This window comes from Columba livia, chromosome 2 (genome assembly GCF_036013475.1).
Source record: "Columba livia isolate bColLiv1 breed racing homer chromosome 2, bColLiv1.pat.W.v2, whole genome shotgun sequence".
Taxonomy (NCBI): domain Eukaryota; kingdom Metazoa; phylum Chordata; class Aves; order Columbiformes; family Columbidae; genus Columba; species Columba livia.
Window position 1 is genome coordinate 62,062,567 of NC_088603.1, and position 21,655 is coordinate 62,084,221.

Sequence of the window (21,655 nt, forward strand, 5' to 3'; positions counted from 1 at the left end):
TCAGTTGTCCAGCAGACATTCAGTGTCACATTTACTCCACACAGCAAATATATCAGTTACATAGTTGTATTACAAATGAACAGGAGAAAGTAAAAAACATACCAACAAAATTTTTCCACGAGAAACGATTTTCTGTCTGCTTCCATGACTGTGGCCATGCCATCAGGACTGTGTTGTGCTTCATCCCTCCTAGACCAGCTGACTGAATTAAATAGGATATTCCATCTCTGAAATTGGGAGACACCACAATCTGGCAAAATCCTTTAGTCTTTTCTACTCCCATTAAGGCCTTAACATTCTGCAAAATGAAGATTACAGTCATCAACACTGGTAATAAACACCATAAGGAGTAACAGCACTAGGTAAGTGCAAAATGTTAGCTACAATATACAACCAGCATCAAGAAACTGCTAATTCCAAAAGAGGCAACATGATTTTATGACAACAAAAACCCAAAACACAAAACACCCACCTCCCCAAAAGGCACACACAGGTTTTCCACTACTTTCATTATTCAGCCTTTTATTTCCAAAGAAGGATGAACAAGACACAAGTAAAACCATATTGACAAAGATAAGTAACATCACTTCAGGTAAAGTCAAAACTGCTGACTGACAAAGCATTATATGTTTGGAATGACAAGTTCTTTATTTTAGTATTGGGAGAGTTTGGAAAAACGTGATGCCAAGGTCTTTAAAAGAAGAGGCTTCCAAAGCTGCTTAAACAACTTTGACACTGAGAAGCTGATTGATTATTTATCAGCTCCTGACAAGTAAAAATAGCAGGAGACCACTGGAATCACTGGTTGAATAACAAGAAGATAAACTGATTAGATTAGATCACCCACAACCCTTTAATTTCAAAATGGCTCGCCTTCATTTAAACTCTGACAAACATCCAGACTCATAACCAAATAATTTTAAAGTAGCATTCAAAATGGTATCAAGGTTGGCTAGGGAAGATCAGGCTAGGCATTTTTTATGTTTTGATGGCATGACTTTAAAAATCCTGTCAATATCAATGACTTGTGTGGGAGATCAGCACATTTTCAGAAAAAGAGACAGCACACAAAAATCTAGAATTTTGGAAGCACCAAAATTCCTATCAAAAAACATCAGGACCAGATTCAATCACACTGGCTCAGTGTGGCTTCACATCAGAAATTCTGTTTAGCAGAGGAAAAAAAAGTTCAGAGAATTTGGTAGCAAAGCTAGCAAATCTGTCTGTGCAAGCAATATCTGCAAAGGCCTATCAATTGAAACAGATTTTTCTTTTAAAAAGACAGAAGAAATCTTGTTTTCTTACAATTCAACTAGAAGACATTTCTTGAAGACATCTTCCAAAAATCAATGAGGCCTCCAGACACTCAAACATTTAAAATTCATCTTCATTTTGATGTTAATTGCAATAGTTCCCTTAAATACCAGGTCTAATCTTGGAGTTCTCCAGCAAGTCAAGTTTCCCTTAAATTCATTCTTGTTCCATCTCTCAAAAATGTAATTGACTTCAAGTTAAACCAACTATAGGTAAGATTTCAAATCCTCATAGGTAACCAGTTACTGTTTAAAAGGTTTTCTTTGTTTTATTTCAGAGGTGTGATTGTGTTCTTAGTGTTGTTTTCTACTCACACATGTTGATAATAAAACCTTGATAACCATTACTTTCACAATATATCACTGCTAGACATTTTCCATCATGCTTTCAAGCTAATTGCTCTCCTGGAGCGTTTTTACATGATAATCAGCTAGGCTATCTGGCTTCATACTTTGTTACATTAAAAATCACTAGGGGTAAGTCTGAATACTAAGAGGAAGAAAATAAACTGGGAGAAAAAGGGCTGTTAGCTTTGTTAAGTCTATTTCCACATCTCAAATACTTATTTTAGAGATTCCAGGTTTGAATACATCACAGGTGTTTTTACACAGCTTTGAAGACAACTTGGATCAAAACAGGAGACATTTCAACTGATACTTTTTTCAACAACACTGAAGATATTAACCATATTTGGAAGATAAAAGGGCAAAGCCTACTTTTGGAGCAGACTTTATAGTAGTTTTCTAAAGGCAAGAGGTTTTTCAACAGTATTCAATAAATACATGAAACATTGTATGTTCTAAAAATGTTTCCCCACTCTATAAATTTAGGAGCAGGAGAGTTTGTGTAGGTAAGCAAACAAAATTATCTATACCGAGTTACCCAATACCGGATTAAACAAAGTAGTACACAAGTTGTTTAAGACTGAACAAAAAGGGAAACTTGCTTTGCATTGAGTCCAAGCTGTATGAACAGTGGATCTTCAAAAGATCAGTCTATTAACCTCCCCTTTTCCTCCAGGGAGCAATTTAAGTTTAGGTTCAGGTATTTTCAAGGGCTTTCCACAAAAGTGCTCATTTATTTCCAATCAGGTAGCGCAGTTAAATACTGACAAATTGTCAGGGGGGAAAAAAAGAAACATTCAAACTAAATTCACTTTTTGTAAGCACAGTTAGATGTAATTTTAAATTACATGACAACCTACTGTTTTTTTCCAACCATGTCTTCTTTCCAATAGGAAAGAAAGAAAGAAAAGTAAAGGATCTCAAGAAGGGATTCTGGAAAAAAACTGCTCCTAATCCTAGCTCTGCTATGTATTTCTACGACAATGCAGAAAATAATACCATGTATACATCTCCAGAGGATGAAACTATGCCAAACACATCTGCATTTGTTAGATCGGTGTTAAATAAAACTGTTTATAAGGTAATTTGTTAAAAGTTAATCACTTGGCTTTTTCAAGAATGTAATTTGATTATAAGCCCAGGGCTCCCAATATTAAAGAAAATAAAAATCTAAGAAGTATCAGAATTGTCTGATCCTATTGGGAAATTCTATAAAACATTTTGCTACACAAGTCAACCTGTTCTTTAAATATCATCATTGCTTGTGTCGATAGTAAAAATCAATGGTTTATTCAATACTTTACAACAGTCTACTCTAATTCAAGATACGAGTTATCCAGACTCAACAGGTAAATACTAATGGAAGTTACAAGTGTTTGTAAGATGACTTTTCCATACCTCTTCAGCTTTCTGAGTTTCTGTACATTTATCCAAGTAGACTCCCTGAAGCACAGAGCCCACAATAGTCAGTCCTTTACCAGCCTTCAGCTGAGAGGTGAAAGAAAGTAATCTAGGATGTTTCACCAATTGCTCATTATCCAAGTTTAATAAGACCAAAAGTTGGGGTCTGCAAAAAAAAAAAAAAAGTTAAACACATATATACAGACAGAAATTGCAGATTAAGTGCTTAATTCAATGGAAAACATTCAACTACCAAGCAAAATAATGATTTGCAATAGCAACAACAGTTCAAGTACAGAACACCTAAGTGAGCCACCATACAATCATTCTGAAAAGCTACATTAAAGTTTCAACAAGAAAATTATTAAATCAAAATTATCACCTTTCCTGCTACTTGAAATGTTTAAACACTGAATGTGCACCAGATTGTTTACAGCTCCATCCAGATTGATTTTGAAAAGCTCCAGAGACAGAGGTATCACTCTGGGTAACCTCCAGGTTATCCTCCTCAGTTTTTTTTTTTTCCTCTCTCTCCATTCAATTGTGTTCCCTAATGCTCCTACCATATGGTGTTGTAAGGAGTCTGACTCCATCTTCTCAGTAAGCTCCTTTAAGGCACTGGTTGTTTACTCATTAGTTATATCACCTTTAGGCTCCCCTGAAGCCTCCTCGAAGCAGCTCCCTCAGCTTCTCCCCACAGAAGACAGGCTCCTGTGCCCCAACCTTCATGTTGGTGATCCTTTGCTAAACCCACTCCAGTCTTTCGTACATCATGGTGCCAGATGAAACATTCTAGATGTATTCTAATGAGTGCTAAGCAAAGAGGAATATTTCCCAATATATTCACTTCTCAATATACTAGCTATGATCCTGTTGATGCACTCCAGCATGTCACTGCCAAGGTACAATTCATGGCTTTCTATCTACTGGGAACCACAGGTACTTTTCAGCAGAGCATGTTCCCAGCTTTGTGCCATTGCACTGGACTAGTCTGTCCCAGGTACTGGACTAGTCTGTCCCAGGTACTGGACTAGTCTGTCCCAGGTACTGGACTTTGTACTTGTCCTATGTTCTTGTTGACCCTTTACCTGCGTAAGTCCTTCCAAAAGAACATTCATACCCTTAACTGTACTGATACCATGCAAGTTCAAACCACACACTTGATGAAGACACATTGTTTCCTTTACTCAATATCCAACCTGATTACTTTTCCCAAACCAACTTTTAATAATTTTCCTGTCATTACCACTAATTAAAAGGAAGGAGATAGAATTTGAGCGTAGTTCCTGTCTCAGAACCAACACAATTTTAAGATGAAACAAGAAGACCCAGTTCCATCAATTACATTGACACAACAGAAAGAGAACTCATCCAGAACTTAAGTGATGTCAGACATTTAACAGGAATATTCTTAGTCGTCACTACATTACATTGGTGCCTCTGAGGTGACAAGTTCAGACATAAAGGCTCATGTATTCCATAGTAACTACTTATGTGCATAGGTAGTTATGTGCAGGATCATAGGCTTACCGTGACAAATGCTAAAATAAAGTCATTACTATAAAGGGCAACAGAACATTGCACACACATGCACCGAAGGATACTATCACAAGAGCAGTGACTCTAAAGTTTCATGCTTAGTGACAATTTCTAGTATGTTCTGCTGATTAGAGCTCTGATTTGCATTACATTCATCACAACTGGCAATGTACAAGTGTCCTTTTCATTTTATTTTCTTTTTGTTTTAGCTTTGAGAAAGACTGATTGTTTAACAAGTTAAAAGAATATATTGAAAAAAAAAAAGTGGTGGACATCTAACCCCATTACATACAAATGGACAGCAAAAGTGAGACTGTTTTAATGATATCTAAGCAGCTTAGAAAGCATTACTATTAAATGAAGCTCTGTAAAAAAGGTCGCCACAAAAAAGTAAACAAATAATATCTCCTCTGTATATTCATACATATATAGCAAAAAGACTACTTATGAAATTGCCACGTTTCTTCTAATAGAGACAGTGAGACTCAATGATAACTGTTCTTTGGAATCTAAAAACTCTTAGTAATCAAACATTAAAATTCTTCTACACTTTGGAAAACCATGTTAACATCACATGGATTTAAGTTTGATTTAATTTGCTCAAGTTTCTAGCAAAGTTGATTATGTGCTGAGCATAAGTCGCATTCTATTGTGGTAATTAAAACTATTGCAGTGACATCATTGCCACTCCCAAGTTAAAATACTTTAATTTTTTTGGCCATAGCTTTACCATCAGTATTCCCAGATTTACATATTTCAAGAATTATGTGACCTTGGACCTACCTCCAGTTCTTGGTGTGAGGAGGACCATCTTCAACACGAAGCAAAGCATAACGAGCTGCATTTAGAGACAGTCCTCGGATGCCATCACCCCATTCTTTCTCCGCTCTTTAAGGTGCAAAAGAGAAATTCAATTAACAGGATCTCATTTATTTATACAAATGAAGTGCATTTTCTCGTGTGAAGGATAATGGGCATAAAATTGAACACTGTTTTACATGAATGCATGAGAAAACATCTTGAACATTTAAATCAAGAATGAAGACTAACCAAGGTAAAGGGATCTAAGACTGCTTCAAGAAAATTATTTTTTAAGTATTTATAAATATTTATTATGGCCTATTTTATTAATACTTCAAAAGTTTTTTTGTAATCATGAGAGCTACTTAAGTTGTTTTCAAGCACTAGAATGAATAAATGAGGGCAACTCAAAAGGAACTGCTTTAGAGCAGCAAAGTAAGTGAAATGACTTTGGATGAATTAGTGTGTTGTATCTTCCCTCCAACACCACCACTACAGCTTTCTCCACTTCCTTTCCTTCCCAGTTTCTCTACTGGTTGAGTATAAAGCTTTATCTGCCCTCCTGATCACTTTCAATTTCCCTGTATTTTCCCCTCCTCTTTCTCCCAATATAAAACTGTGCAATATGCTGAGTAGCCAATCAAGTAAGAAGTTCAAACATTATTTTGCTTTGTGGGGATTCTACTACAGCAAGCAGTCCATATCCCTTGCGGTCCCCTCCCTCTTATTTCCATTCATGAATTCTCACTGAACTTTGCTACCTCTAGCGTTCTTTTGAAATTTAGATTACATAAGCCAAACTGAATTCAAAAGCTATTACAGAACATGGCAACACCCCAACAGACAGAACAGTCATGTAAGTTCCTTTCATTTAGTTATACAAAAATTAAAACAAAAACTGAGGTTTTTTCCAGACAGTAGTTTGTACGTTTTTGGGTGAGTTTCTACCCACTGCCAAATCAGCCCCTGCATTTGTAAAAGTAGGGAGAAGTTCAGTTTCTGGGGGGGGGGAATCAATCCCCCTCTTTCTACAGGGTTGATGTGCTGGCTATGTGCCAACATGTACATTTGAATGTACATGTAATTTTATGTGTCTGCATACCTACATACACACAAATAGAACTGTTATCCTCCAATCTGACTTCTTGGCTAAAATAGGCAAATTAATATCCTTATAATTAACGCAGTAAATGGAGCTCTTACAATCCAGGAAAACATCTAATCTGGAAATGGAGATATTAAAAGATGGAGAACCCACAAGGTGGAGCAGTTTATACCAGATGATCCACTTAAGATCTGTGCTTCGTTATTTATCAACACAACTGGCCTCACTTTGCTTTGCTTTTCCAAGATATTACTATTTTCTTGAATAGATTATTTCAGCATTGAGTATCTTTCCTTAGAAAGGGAAATCACATACCTTACTGATCATAATTACATCTAGTGTTTGGGTATGTTTTTTTTTTTTTTTTTTTTTTTTTTTTTTGTGTAGTGTTGTTGTTGTTGTTGTTTTTTTAATGAACTCAGCATGCTCTTTATGTCTCCTAATTGCACAGCATTTCTTACAGGTGTGGCTCTATATGTGTCCCTTGTCAAATACATACAACACAAAGTATGTTGCAATTTAAAGATTATTTAAACCTTCAAAAAACAGCCAGTTTTCAATGGATGCTCTGGACTGTTCAGTACAATGCATTCTAAAAAGTGTTAAAGTCCACAAAAACGAGTGTTTAGCACAAGTTAACAATAAGGCAGCAGTTTTGTAACAGCTGCTGCTTGATATTTAAAGGTGATGTTCCTGAAGTACCAAAACTTTACACCATGATCTCTGCTCAAATGAAAATTTCCCAGCCTTATTGGTTCTTATTTTGACTCTGGCTGTCAAGAAGTTCCGAACAGATCTTCCAGAGAAATTAGAACCTGAAAACTTAAAATCTTTAAGAGAGACAGAATCTTATCTTCTTTCAAAGAATACTCTTAATTCTATTACTTCAGTTGTATCTCTTTTATACAGAAGTAGTTTTTGCTTAAAGATATTAAATATAGAACAAATAAGATATATGGTCTTACCCTCTATATTCTATGTATTTGTATATACATCCTGCGATTAGCATGGCAATCAAAGCATAGTACCAAGAGCATATGAACATCAAGGCAAGACATAAACTCATCCCCAGGAATGATAGTGTCCTAAAAAAAACCATTTTTTTCCATTTTTTTAAATAGGCATGCAAACGTTCTACAAATTCAATTTCTTATCTAAATTAACTTCCAGAAAGGTCCTCCTCCTTCAAAGGCCATTTCACAGCTTCTATATAAGTAAAACTACATTGCCCCCCTTTTTTTTTTTAAATTACATTCCGAACCTTTGTGTGAAATAAATAATACAACTGAACTAGATATAACAATTAATTTACTACATTTGTCAGTTCTGAAACTCTCTCAGTACCACCAAGTAAGGTTAGTTTCAAAACACATTCCTATCACTCACTGTTGATTTGAAACTAAGCTAAAAAAATTCTCAAACAATACTAAAAAACATTATATTACTTCCTGAAAAAATAGTTGATTACTTTAAATTAAATTTGAAACAATTATATTGTCTACTCCTGTCGTGGCCTGTCTCTTAGGCAAGAAAACACTCAAAGGCTACAATGAAAGAATGTGTGAGGGCTCAAAAAGTTATACAGCATTTCCAGATTAAAGTATATATATGCCTCGTTTGCCCACACTTTTACTCAAGATAGATGTAAGCCAACTCAGAACTGGACAGTTTTGTGAATACTTTCAGTCATTTGTGGCACCTCAGATGTCTCTCAACCCAACTTCCAAATTAGATTTAGCTTTCACTGTATTAACAAAGACTGCTGGCTGACCCAGCTTATGTTTGGTACCTTCCTTTACTTTGCTGCTTTAGCACCATATAAATATCGAGTCCAAACGCATCCACTTTTAAACCAAAGAAGAGCTTTCTACCTGTTCTGAGGACATTATGGAAATGCAGTTTGTTTAAAAGAACAGCCCCTCTTTCACACTTGACTTAGCCAACCTAAGACTCTACTTTTACTCAAAAACTCCCATTCTGATTCTAGCCAAGCATTCTAACACCTGCTTTGGCTAGAAGTGATTATGTAGTCACACAATGAGGCATTTGGCTTACTGATCTCTCTGGGAAAAATTACAAAAACAGAATTGTTGCCAAATGGTTACAAACTCTGATGGTGCCATGTCACAACTCTCTGTTTTTTCTTTCTCACCATGGTCCATCCTGTTCTTCTTGCTACCCTCCATCTTATCCACCTGCCTTGGGTTTTAAGCTACTTTGTACCTCTCCTACTACACTTGTTCCACAATCAGATTATTTGGGGAGGTGGAACAAAAAAGACTCAAAAAGCCAGCAATCCCCCATTTTACTTCTTGATGTCGCAAACACCTTTAGGTGCTTGCAGTGACTGACTAGGAGACGGGCACTGATCTAACTGGAAATTTGGGTGCCAAACTATTAAGTGCCTACTGAACATATTCAAAAAGAATTTTGGGAGCCAGAACTGTGACATTTCATTTTCACTCGTTTTTTTATAAAGAAAAAGAATAAGCAACTCTTACATACTAGAATCAGACCAGCTTATTTCCTAAAGGCTCCAATCTTCAAGGTATTTCAGCACTAAATTTTCAATAGAATTACTGTTAAATGAATACATGTATTTTTAACATTCAATAAAATAGTCCCAATCTTAGTTTGAAATATTTGAAGTCAATTAAAAAAAAACCACCTAAACAAAAGAACACACCCACACTTTCATATAATTGACCTTTACTGACTTGGTCAAGTGCCCACTTGTCTACTTCAATTATCAAATGCAATGTCAGAAGTATAACATTTTACAAAAAGGGATTATATAATTAAAGAATCAACTGATATTTAGTGAGATACTTTTATGTACAATTTTTTTTTTTTTTTTTTGCATAACTACAGTTAAATAGTATTAACCTTGCTGAACATTTTTACCTGTTCTCCTTATCTATATATACACAAGACAGATCATTTTTTTTCATCTTCTTTCTCACATATTCAGAAGATCTCTTGGCTTATAAGTAACATTAAATGTCATCCTGTATCCCCCTCCCAAACCCTGTACATCAGCCACATGTTTTCACGATCACAACTATTATTAGCCCCATCCCAAACACATGAAAACAAATGTCGCTATTAGAATATTCACAGCAGGAATAATCTTGTACCTCATTTAAATCAGGAGACTTCTTATTATAGCAAGAAAAACAACAATTTAGGGCTGTGTAATTTGTTTTAACTCTTTTGAATGAAAGAATATTCCCTACCAATGGTAATATTTGAAACGAGGTCTCCAGTTGGGAGTCCGTAAAAGTGTCTGAACCGCACAAGCCAGATTTACAAACATATAGCACATAAGGAAAAACCTGTGAAGAAAAAAAAGAGAATTTTCCAATAGGAAATTAACTAGACAGATTTGAATCAAAAGGCTGAAGACAATACAAAAAAGAGTAGGAACTTGTACACCATATTCATAGTGGTCAATAGAACACAAGACACAGACTAAATACTTGTAGAGTATTAGGCCTCAAAACATGGTACTAGCATAATACAGAGCATCAAGCAATGTCTTCAGAGGAAAAGTAGCAAATAATTGACAACTATGGTGTACTGGTTTTGGGTTAATTTTCTTCATAGTTCCAGGTTTGTAACCAAAACACTGCTGACAACACAGGGATCTTTTAGCTGATGCTGAGCAGTGCTCACATGGCATCAAAGCTTTTTTTTTTTTTTCTTTGCTGCCCCACCAGCAAATAGTCTTGGGGAGGGGACACATCTGGCACAGCTGACCAAAGGGATATTCAATACTATATCACATCATGCTGAGCAGTAAGAGCTCAGGCAAAAAAGAAAGAAGGGGGGACATCTAGACTTAATGGTGTTTGTTCTCCCAAGTAACAGTTACACAGGGTGAAGCTTTCCTAAAAACAGCTAAACATCTGCCTATTGACAGTGAATTCATTCCTTATTTTGCTTTGCTTGTATGCGGAGCTTCTGCCTTACCTATTAAACTGCCTTTATCTCAACCCATACATTTTCTCAGTTTTACTCTTCTTATTCTCTCTCCCATTGCACTACGGAGGACTGAGCAAGCAGCTGTGTCAGGCTGAGCTGCCCACCAGGGTCAACCCATGACACATGGGACAAACCTCCAAGACAAAGTCAGTAAGATACAGTTTATAACCTAAAACATTAAATTGTTTTTTCTGTCTCTATTAGATGCACTTGAGCTGAAACAGAAGGAATTTAAAAACTGAGTTTTTTAAAAGCTTAGCATACTTCTACTAGCATTCAACAACTCTGTCATGGAAAAGGTTTGTGTCTAGAAATCAGTTCCCATCAAAATATGTCGTTGTTTCTTATTACCTCCATGATCAAATAGAAATATAACTTATTAGAAGATAAAGTCTAGCACATATTATTTTAAAATAAAAACCCATTACCTAGTTAATTTAAAAATAAAATACTATTTAAATTAAGAACACAAAACCTCATACTTACATTGAAAGAATTGGTGCTACACTGTCCAAGGAGGCTATCAAAATTCCTATTTCACAAATACCAGCAGTGAGAAGCAGAGCCCAAGTTGGTTCTCCATTTGCTTTTCCATGACCAAATACCTAGAGTTCAATTCAAGTAAACAGTAAGATTAGGGAAAGCTGTTCATTGCACAGTTAAAAAATACAGTGCAGATAATGAGCTAACTCTACCTGGAACCAAAAATAGTCATTAGTTAAAGGAAAATGAAGACATCTATACTACAAAAAGCCACAACCAAACTGCAAAACCCACCCATTTCCAATATGAAAAATGTTTACTAAAATAAGCAATGACTACATAAATGCACTACTGCAGTTACTGTTGAAATAAACCTAAGTAACTTAAAATCCACATGCAGATATTTATGCTTAGTCTATAAAAAGCCAATATAGTTGAGTGCAGTATTTTTTTGTAACACACAAAATAGGCATCAACTCAGTAGTTAGGAGCATAAATACTGATCTTTAAAGAGGACTTATGTAAGCCCATAATTCTTCACAGAGCCCTACCAAAAATTATTCTGCATGTGGTAATTTCCCTTAGGAATAATTCTGTCTAACTATACCAGTGATAGATTGCAAAATGTCTCACCTTAAGTTCCAGCCATATTTATTCTCCTCCAAACAATTATAAAGGCTAAACCCTCGCTGCCATTTTCCATAATAGCTTCCTTTCCAAATGTCTAGTTTCTTTACCTCACTCATTCTCCATAGCACCTCCTTCCCTTAGCTGCCTGTCATCCATCAGTCTTCCTTCTCTTATATTAAAATGCCATTTTTCCTGCTCATGCTTCAAGTCTCTTTTGTTGTTTTTTTTTTTTTTTTTTTCCTTAAAAATGTCATATTCTTTCCTCTATATTGATCTCCTTGCAATCATTTCCTTGATTGTCCAAACAGCAGCTATATCACTCCAAAACTGCAAGCATTTTTCAATTCTCAGGTCCTTTCCGAAACATCCTGCTTCTCCTGGATTCCCTTTCTCCCACTTCCCAAACCATGTAAATATTTTCCTTCCAATTCTCCACTCCTTGCCTATCTAATCCTGATAAGATGGAGTCATACTGTCACCCTTTTACTAAGTACCAAATTTTTACTTCAGACAAAAGTGATGTTTTTCATTTGCCCCTCTCAATACAACTCAAGACAATTCACTGTTTATAACTTCTTCCCACTCACAAGTCAAACTCCATCATGATTCTGTGCCCCCCCTACAGCAATACAGTGTATTTACGTCCACTTACAGATATAGGTCTTGCAAATCAGGGAACATGCCACTGCTCTCAACTGTGGAATAAAGCAGCAGCATGTTTTATATCCTTGCACATCCTTATCTTTGTCCACCGTGGTAGAAAAGATACTCCTAAACTAAGGGAATGTTGATGTAACTTTCCTAATAAACAAGTTACCAATACTTTAGACACAGAGCAGCTCAAGCCTGTAGAATCAGAGACACAGCAGCTGCATTTCCCGCCAGCAGTAACACTGCTCCAAGCACTGCTGGTAGAACATTCAGGCAGTAAAGGGGCTGCACAAGCAGCAGCTGCTGTCCTTCTTAGTCTTACTTCTCAATTCATTAACCCTTCTGGCTCTTGCTCCCCGTCCCAATACTAGCATATGCTTCCAGTGACCATCTCCCCCTTCAGCCCAAGAGAAGAGAAGGACCTGAGAGAAAACACCAGGGATACAGCCCCACTGAGACTAAGCACTGTTAGACAGACCAGGGAAGCAGCAGCAGTAGAACAGACCAAGTGATTAAAGACTGAGAAACAAATTGACAACAGCAGTATGATCTGCTTTCAGTGCAGGAAGGGAGGGGAAGAAACAACAACAAAACAACACCACACACAAGCAAACCTCAACACACACAAAAGCCAACCGACCCAAAGCCACTAGCATTACCTCTTCCATTTTATTTTGCTTCTTAGCTTGTCCAACCATCTCCTCTAACCCATTCCTTGTGTACTCCTTCCCTCTCTTCACGCAAGTCCTCTCCTTTCTTATTTTCCTATTCCCACATATTCTGCACATCATCTTGCCTCTCAGATGTTTCCCCCACAACCTCACTCAAATTCTTTGGCTACCCTGTCATTCATAATAGTCCTAGGCACATCCTAGCTGAGGAATTTTCTCCTCAAGTCACACAGAGTGCTGACTCAGGAACCAAACAAAGCTGCTGCTATTCTATACCCAGCCCTCACTGAAGATAGATTATAGATATTTCTGAATAGAGTCTTGAGTTATTCACTAAGAGTAATAGCTCATTTTTAACACAACATACTACACAGACCACAGATGTGAGAAAATGATCTAGAGCACAAGTCTCATCAAGACTCCAGAGGTAAGTGTGGGTATAGTAGGAAATACTCAAACTTAAGTTTGGTCACATCACTTAGCTATCAAAATAATTATATTAACCTGCCAAAGAGTTATATACAAACAAACATGTATTCCAAATAATGTCCAGGACTCTCTCCATACAGAAGAGCCTATTGTCCGAAATTCAGCCCTAGCTACCTTCAATATCTGTGCTATCTGCAATTTCTGTGTGCTAAATTTGACAGCTGTCCCCTAACTCTGTTTCCAAAATATTCATAGTTACTCAGACATAATCTTTCTTTTTACACTTGGAACTGTTCTTGATAGTTTTTCATTGTGCTGTGCAACTGCAGGCTACTCAATTTGAGGTAAGCTGTCAGACTCCAAAAGCAACAGAAATAGCAGCTTTGCTCTCTAGACATTTAGAATTTAAAATTTATTTTTAACGAGTCCGGCTGTCTAATGTTTACAGCTGCAGCCCAGCAATTGTGTTAAATTTGTCCCAGCAAGATTTCTCTTTATTTTCTTTGTTTGCCAGCTCCCTTACTCATTTCCTTTGAGAAAAATCTGATCTACTTGTTTTTAAAACATGCACAAGGATGCCAGAACAATCTTAATGTCTGGAGTAATGAGACAGAATTCTAGTGTTACATCTTTGACTTCATTTAGCTTACAAAAATGAATAAAAATTAGAATTGTATCTCTACGATACAAGTAGTAACATGCAGTTCCATAGTGAGATTAAGCCAGTTAAACCAATTCTGTTCACACATACAAATTGTAAACATGGCCTGGTGTCAAGAAATTCAGTTATTAATTGCTTCTTCGTTAATTTATTGCCATTTATAGAAAACTCATTGTTATTTTTGAACCACTAACTTTTATGTGTAAGAACAAAAATAATTAAATTGCACTGCACAGAAATCTAAGTTCAAACTTTGTCCTACAATAGCTTGATTTATTATTATACACAATGAGAACCAAGCTCCAAATCTTTTACTCACAGTTCTAGAGGAATTTCAGAATTAATGCATTGGGTGTTTCTTTTGCCATAATGTAAGCCACACTTGAAGAACTATAAAGAAAAGAAAATCTCACTTGAATGAACGGTACAATGCCATCTCTTGCAATGGCCTGCAACAGACGGGGTGCACCAGTGAGACTCTGGAGACCAGCACCACACGTTGAAAAGAATGAACCAATCACAATAACCCATGGTGAAGGCCAGGCCAGTGTAGCAACCACTAGATTTCCATTAACTGCTTCTCCAAACCTTAGGGAAGGAGGGAGGGAAGGGGGAAGAGAAAAATAAAAACAGTAAGCATTAAAATAAATTTTACAATAGCTTCACTCCCCACATTTCAAGCTTTTTGAACAAAACTTTTCAACAATAAACACCACATCACAGTATGTGCTATAGGATTTCCCAACCAATTTATCTTTACTCTGCTGTTTTAAAGAAAACATTTAATTGATGTATTACAAGTGCTGCCTCTAAGCGGACATGCAGCGATTATTAGGTATCCTGGCAAACTTCACAGAATCAACAGCAACAGCAAAAGTATTTACATATGCATTTTTAGAGCCTTGTGACTACTAGGAACTAGATTGCAGAAGTCTGTTCTACAAGCAATACAGGTATATCCTGGGGCATAAGCAGGAGGTTTGCAAAACAAACTATTAACCTTTCCTTTCAATAGTGTGAAACTGATATATGGATAAATAAATAGAGAGACTGCTAGACAACCATTTCAAGTTATCCACATACATTCTGACTGTCATCCTACCTGATGTAATTTTTAAATTACTACAGTAAGCAAGCAGGTAGAAGTTAGTGAGAGGTGCTACACTGTGATAACATAGTTTATTTTTCTCCATGTTTTCAGGTTCTTCAAAATAAACACCAGAGAAAAGAAACAGCTACAGACTAAGAAAAATGAAATGCTTTCTCTCTTTTCAGACCTGCTCTTAAATAGGGTCAAGAAACATAGTAACCAGGTTAATATAATAAGCCAGTGTTCAAATTCTTGTATATGCCCAAGCTTGATGCATAGCTACATACTGTTTTCAGCATATGGTAAAATGGGAAAACACAGCCTGTAAAGATACAGGAGAAAAAAAAAATATATGCTTCTGTGATGACAGTTATACAACTGAACGTTCATTCTTAATTCAAATTCTAGTATGTATGTTTTAATTAAACATGGGTAGGAACAATTTGAAAAGGTGAAAGACAAACACAGAAAGATGTACAACATTCTTTTTCCCATGTCAGATATGACAATCCATAATTAAAAAAAACAACAACAACAACTTTAAACTGGACCAAAATCCATACATTTTACTGTTATGCTGGATTTCAGCCAAGAACTGGCAGCACTATAAATGGAAGAACATGGGTTTAATGCTTTTGCTACAATTCATCCTGCCCTAGTGACAGATCACCTGCACTCAGAGCTTGCAAAATTCCACCACCCTCCCCCAATACATGTCAAATACATTACTTTTAAAACTGATTATAGATGTTGGCTCTGCATTAATTTATACTTCAGAATTTCAGAATTCATTTACTATTTCATAAGCATCAGCTTTACTCAGTTTGTATATTTACTTTGAAGAAAAAGAAAACAGAGATTTTCACTGATACAGCAATACCATTTTGAAGTAAAAATGATCTCCTGCCGCTTCTAGTATTAGCTGTGATTAGAACCCAGCTTTTAGTCTAGAAGGAAAACCATGAGTTAAAAGATTCTTTTGAAATAAGCTGCTGCGGCATCATCTCCATCAAGAAACAATACCCCAGTGCCACTGCTTCATCACCAAAAGCAAACTTGGGCCTTAGTAGAAAAGAGAACCAGACACCAGCAAGGAAATAAATGAGAAACCTACCAACACATCCACGTTAGCCAACTAAACTTTTCCCAAGGTAAAAATTAAGCAAAATCTGGAGATTCTGTTAATGCTTGTCTTATGCTTATACATTTATTCCCTTCATGCTTCATATTATGCCTCAAATATCCTCAGGCAACTACATGGGTGAAAACTGATGTGACTCCTGGTCTACAATTGATATTTTAAAACAAAAAAAATAGTCATACATCCAGGGTAAATTGTGGGCCTGATGGTGCATTGTAGTCCCTCTCATGAACACCCCTTGACATTTAACTGTCAAAAGTCTTTTTCTGTCTTTGTTTCTCAGGAACATACTACTTCTTCCAAAGTATTCCCACTCCCTTCACCCCCAACACATCAGGTCTGCAAATACTAATAATGATTTTCTTTCAAACAACATTTTATTAGGGACAGTTCCAATTCAAACATTTTAGATTCTCCTTCTACTTCTTGAAGAGATACAGCCTGATAACCTGACCAGTTTGTTCAGCCATCTCAGTTTAACAGGTAGACATCCTCTCCAGTTTTAACCTAAGCAAAATATATCACATATTTCCCAGAAGAGCCCTATTACCATAACCCACAATCATACATACTCACTGTAAAATTAAAAGTTGAATATGACTTACTTATCTCTTAATACCACACCTTCTATACAGGCACCAAACAACACTATACAGGAGAGATCTATTACTGAGACTGAAGGAAGATTATAGTATAAGTAATCATATCTATAGAGCAAGAAAATATCTTTCACCTAGGAAAGAAATTGAAGTGTCCATGATAATGAAGTGGGGATTTTTTTTGTTGTTGTTATTTGTTTTTGGTGTGGTTTTTGTTTGTTTTTGTTTGTTTGTTTTGGTTGCTTTTTAAATTCTTGCCTGATTCAACTTATTAGTTTATGTTATCTACAACTGCATTCAATGCACAATTGATTTGTATTGGAAGTATTGGAAGAGGCCAATTCATATATCATGCAACAGAACAGATTTTTTTATACAAGTAAGTATTTGTTCTTTCCAGGTATTGAAGTACTAGCAATTTCTATTGCTGGCAGTTTGCTTTAACACTTCTACTGGTTATACTGGGTATAACAAAGCCATCTGCCAACTGAAGCATGGTGCTAAAAGTCTCTACATCACTTAAATAAAAACATCAATTATATCTTGGAATTTGAAGCACTAGAATATATAAATATTTAGCTAAGTAAAATTTGATAGATTTTAATAATATAAATAATATACTTTAGACAAATAAAATATTTCTTTTCAGTTTATATTTCATTCATTTTATACTTGGGCAACTCTAATGACTTTTCAATAAAAATTATACTGTCATACCTACAGAATGTGCACTGGGAAAAAAAAAACAGTTCACAGCATAAAGGATACAAATAAGAGATGTAGTTGAAATAGCCAAAATTGTTCCAGTAGGAATAGATTTCTGAGCATCCTTAAGATCTCCAGATCTGTTTGAACCTGCCATAATACCTTAAAAAGAAACCAAATTTAGATGTCAAAAAGAGTTAATACTAATTCAATTTAAATAAAAAATAGGAACATTTAACTTTAAGCCTGACGTAACATATTATTACCAGTGGAGCAGGTTATGGAAATTTATTATAACCCTTCACAAATCTTCAATTTATTTATATTTTAATAAGAAATGTGTTACCACCCATTGTTGACTGAACAAATTCCAGAAAGCTCAGGAAAATAATTTAAAAAAATGAAAAAAATCAAATAACTTCACCATTGTTTTTAAAATGTGGAAATATTAATTGTCAGGGATGGATGTTATAAACTAATGGGGATTTAGCTATTTTAGCCAGTGTGACCAAATGTACTAACTTTCTACTAAACAGACCATACAGTAAGATATGCAAGCAAATAAATAAATTCAATAATAAAAATATAGAAACAAAAAAGAAATGAGCAGGCAGGAAGTACAAGAAGAATGGTGAGGAAGCCACATGTTAGAAAATATTTTTGTTCAAATAGGAACATATACATGTACCATGACAGGAGTGATAAATCATACAATAACTGAGTAATTCTGCCATCTTTCCTAGAATTTCCCTGACCTCTATTGGAAGGAAATCCAGGGGAGCTGATGTCAAGATGTTCCAGTGCAAAAGCATTACCTACTCCATGCAATGAAATCCTAACCACAGGCTCAGATACAATGAGATATTGATAAAAGAGCCTGAAGCAGAAAAACAGGAACAGCAGGGGACAAGAATATAAAGGGACACCTCTGCCTGGTATTCTAGTAGCAACTTCATATTGGAATTCTGTGTTGCTTCTTCATAGTACAATCACCTGAGCTGGGACTTCTGAAGAAAAATTTCTCTGGTTATTTCAGTCAAATGTGACCTGAAGAAAATTATATACAACTGATCTAACCTTTAAGCTTGACAAAAAAGTCTTTACTAGTTACAACTGAAAAATAAATAAAATAAATAAATAAATGGAACGCAAACCACAGGTGGTTCACATCTTGAAAACCTGAAGCAATCATCTTAATACTCAACTGTTCTCTCATGCATTTGAAGATTAAAATATTATAAAGGTATGTGCCTTCTTTTGAATAAGCATTTAGTAACACATGAAGCTTTTGTTTTCTTTCCAGAATAGAAAAATAGCACTTAGCTCATTGTTTAAGTCCTATAATCTCTTAAAATAACCAGCCAGCAGCTATGTCCCTCTAGCATCTGAAAGTTTTAGGTACATAAAGTTTGGGACATACAGACTAGCAATATCATTTTTCATCAATAAAAATACACATACAAAGTCTTTTTTTCAGGTATAGGTACACATCTCCTCAAACAAGAAAAACAGTTGTATCTACCTGTCACAGATGGGAAATAAATCCCTACAAGCATTGTGAAGTAGGTCATGATGTCTGTAAAAACATAAGGGAGTCCACCTATTTTTGTCTCTTCTGATCCAGCAACTGATGCCTGATTTTTTTTCTCAAGTATTGATCCTTTTTCTGAGTAGGCACTCCACAGATTATCTACAAGGGCAGAAAAGACAGTGTCATCTCTCTGTTTCAGGATATTAAGTAGTAAGAATGTAATAATCTCATTAATCAGATGGCTTTTCTTATACAAAAATCATTTGATTCCAAACATTTCCTTATAAAGCCATGAATGCAGCAGCAATATGATCAATAACAATTGTAAATGGTGGACAATCTCACCGTATGCCAGTAGAATTGCAGTAGTGTAGAGGATGCAACATACGAGATTTCCTCCTCCATTAAAGACAGATTTACTTATGGAATTGAATTCTAATATATTTGTAGAATACCCACTTACATTGCACAGGCAATTCTTAGGACGTATTGTGAACAAATAAGGAAACTATCTCCAAATTCAGGGAATCTTAGCATATATTCATATTTCTTACTGCATTTTGAGGAGCAGGTCAAAAATGAAATGGTATTTATCAGCAGCTTAAGCTCTTTGTGACCTGCTGTACAGAAGAACCCTGGACAATAGTTCAGGACTCAGCTGGTATTCCACACAGTTACAAGCACAGAGTAACCAGACTCCAGAAAAGAACTGATAAGCACAAAAAAAAACAAAACAAAAACCAAAAAGAAACAAACAAAAAAACAAACCACAAAACCAAACCATAAAGCAATCAAAACCCAGCAGAACATAGCTCAAATTCCACAAACAAAGGATGCTTGTTTGATTAAGATTAACAAGTCAAACTACCAGTAGCTTTTGAGAGCTTTTCATTTGTGGAAATACAGACTGTGTCCCTTGACAAGACAGTGAGAATCTACAGCCCTGATTTTACTTTAACATGAGACTAGTTGTCCTACCACATGTGAAGAAAGAGTAATTACTCTCCCTCCTTGTCAAAGAGCCAAAGGATTTTGCACCACAGAAGTAAACAATTCCCATGGATTGCGAAGACGATGGATCTGATAGCCGATTTCTCAGCCATCCAGTACAACTTAAGGGAATTAAGTACAGTATTCTAAGCCTTTGTAATAGCAGAAGTTTACCTTGAGCACAACAGGAGATTACTCTGGATCTCCTTAAGTGGCCAAATATAGGGTGCTCATATCCAGATTTGTAATAGAAATCTTGCAATCGGTAAGCATATATGGAAGCATGCATGAGAAACATAAAAGAGAACAGAACAAAGATTGCTACAGAATGTTATGTATGTTAGCTCATTCAAATGAAGAGGAATAACAAACTTATCTGGAGATAAGACCAAAGTCATAAAAAGAAGAGCTAAGGAAACAACAAAATTTTACTAAAGAATTGAGGAGTGACATAAAACAAGATATCCAAACTAACACCTAATATTCCCTATGAAGCATAAAAAGTCGGTCCAAAAAAATCAGTTTGTCATTGCCAATCAAAAGCACTAAATACTTAATGAGGATTCAACAGTCTCTGTTCTTTATTCAGCATGACACAGAAGTGACAATAGCCTGAGCACTCTAATGCATGCAACTCTAACTGTTGAAGTGCGCATGCCAGCATGAGCGTGTAAACTCAGCTTAGAAATTTTGTAAATTAGAAGTTACTTCCTCTTTCATAAGACATCACACAGAACTTTGTTAGACTAAATTTCCTATGTTCATTTTCCCAAAGCAATAAAATCTAAGTGGACTTGAAAGTTGTTGTGAGGAAAAACGGCCACTTTTCAGAAGAGTCTACACATTTGTGTGGAGGTAGGTTTCCCTCCTAGGACAATTTATGGGTTGTGAAGGGTTCTCTAGCAACATTTAGGGACACAAACAAGATCTACTACAACACATCTAAACCAACAACATGCTACCATAAAGTAGAACAATGTTGATGGAAGCTGTTTTCAGAACTATTTCATTATTCTTGGGGCCATATGCATGGGCATGTTTGGTCAGCTATTTGTAGAATTATTTATTATTGTTAGGACAACACTGACAGAAGGTGTATAAGAGATGCATAGTTACTCTACAAAAATGCCTAGTAAATGGTGTGAGGACTTACAAAAAAAACTTCCTGAGACACACAGACATATCTGAGTCTTCCCAGCCACCGCTCCAGAAACTTAAATGTGCAGACTCTGCAGCTGCAAAGTCTTCACACAAAGCAGAATATACACCATCAGTGGAAGAAAATCCTCCTTGAGAAATCTTTGCCAGTCATGTTCAAGCTTACATTAGGTATCAGAATGTGTGCTCACATTCCACAAGCAGGACAAGGCGATCCACTTAGCATTACATGACACTATGGTAGCAAAATGCGCTTTTATTCAGTGGTGCTACTTTAAAGAAATGTTAATCAGTGAAGAGAACCAGAGCACAGTTTTCCAAAATTAGAAAAATTTGTACTTAGCCTGGAATCTCCCAAAATACTGAATGACCTGAGGCGCTAACTATGAGTCTACCTGAAATGGTATGGCTAAGGACTGAAACACGAC

General features: G+C 35.9%; 1 protein-coding gene across 7 annotated transcripts in view; it reads right to left on the reverse strand.

Annotated features, from left to right (window-relative positions):
• SLC12A7 (solute carrier family 12 member 7) overlaps nt 1–21,655 on the reverse strand; it is a 70,283-nt gene that overhangs the window by 14,648 nt on the left and 33,980 nt on the right. For all 7 annotated transcript variants that reach the window (XM_065052238.1, XM_065052234.1, XM_065052241.1 and 4 more), the window contains exons 9-18: nt 19,071–19,238; nt 17,612–17,710; nt 16,850–16,907; nt 14,427–14,601; nt 10,975–11,093; nt 9,741–9,839; nt 7,470–7,589; nt 5,382–5,486; nt 3,057–3,225; nt 103–298 (exon numbers count right to left, since the gene is read on the reverse strand). In XM_065052238.1, coding sequence (XP_064908310.1) covers nt 103–298; nt 3,057–3,225; nt 5,382–5,486; nt 7,470–7,589; nt 9,741–9,839; nt 10,975–11,093; nt 14,427–14,601; nt 16,850–16,907; nt 17,612–17,710; nt 19,071–19,238 — 1,308 coding nt within the window. The remainder of the gene's footprint in view (nt 1–102; nt 299–3,056; nt 3,226–5,381; nt 5,487–7,469; nt 7,590–9,740; nt 9,840–10,974; nt 11,094–14,426; nt 14,602–16,849; nt 16,908–17,611; nt 17,711–19,070; nt 19,239–21,655) is intronic.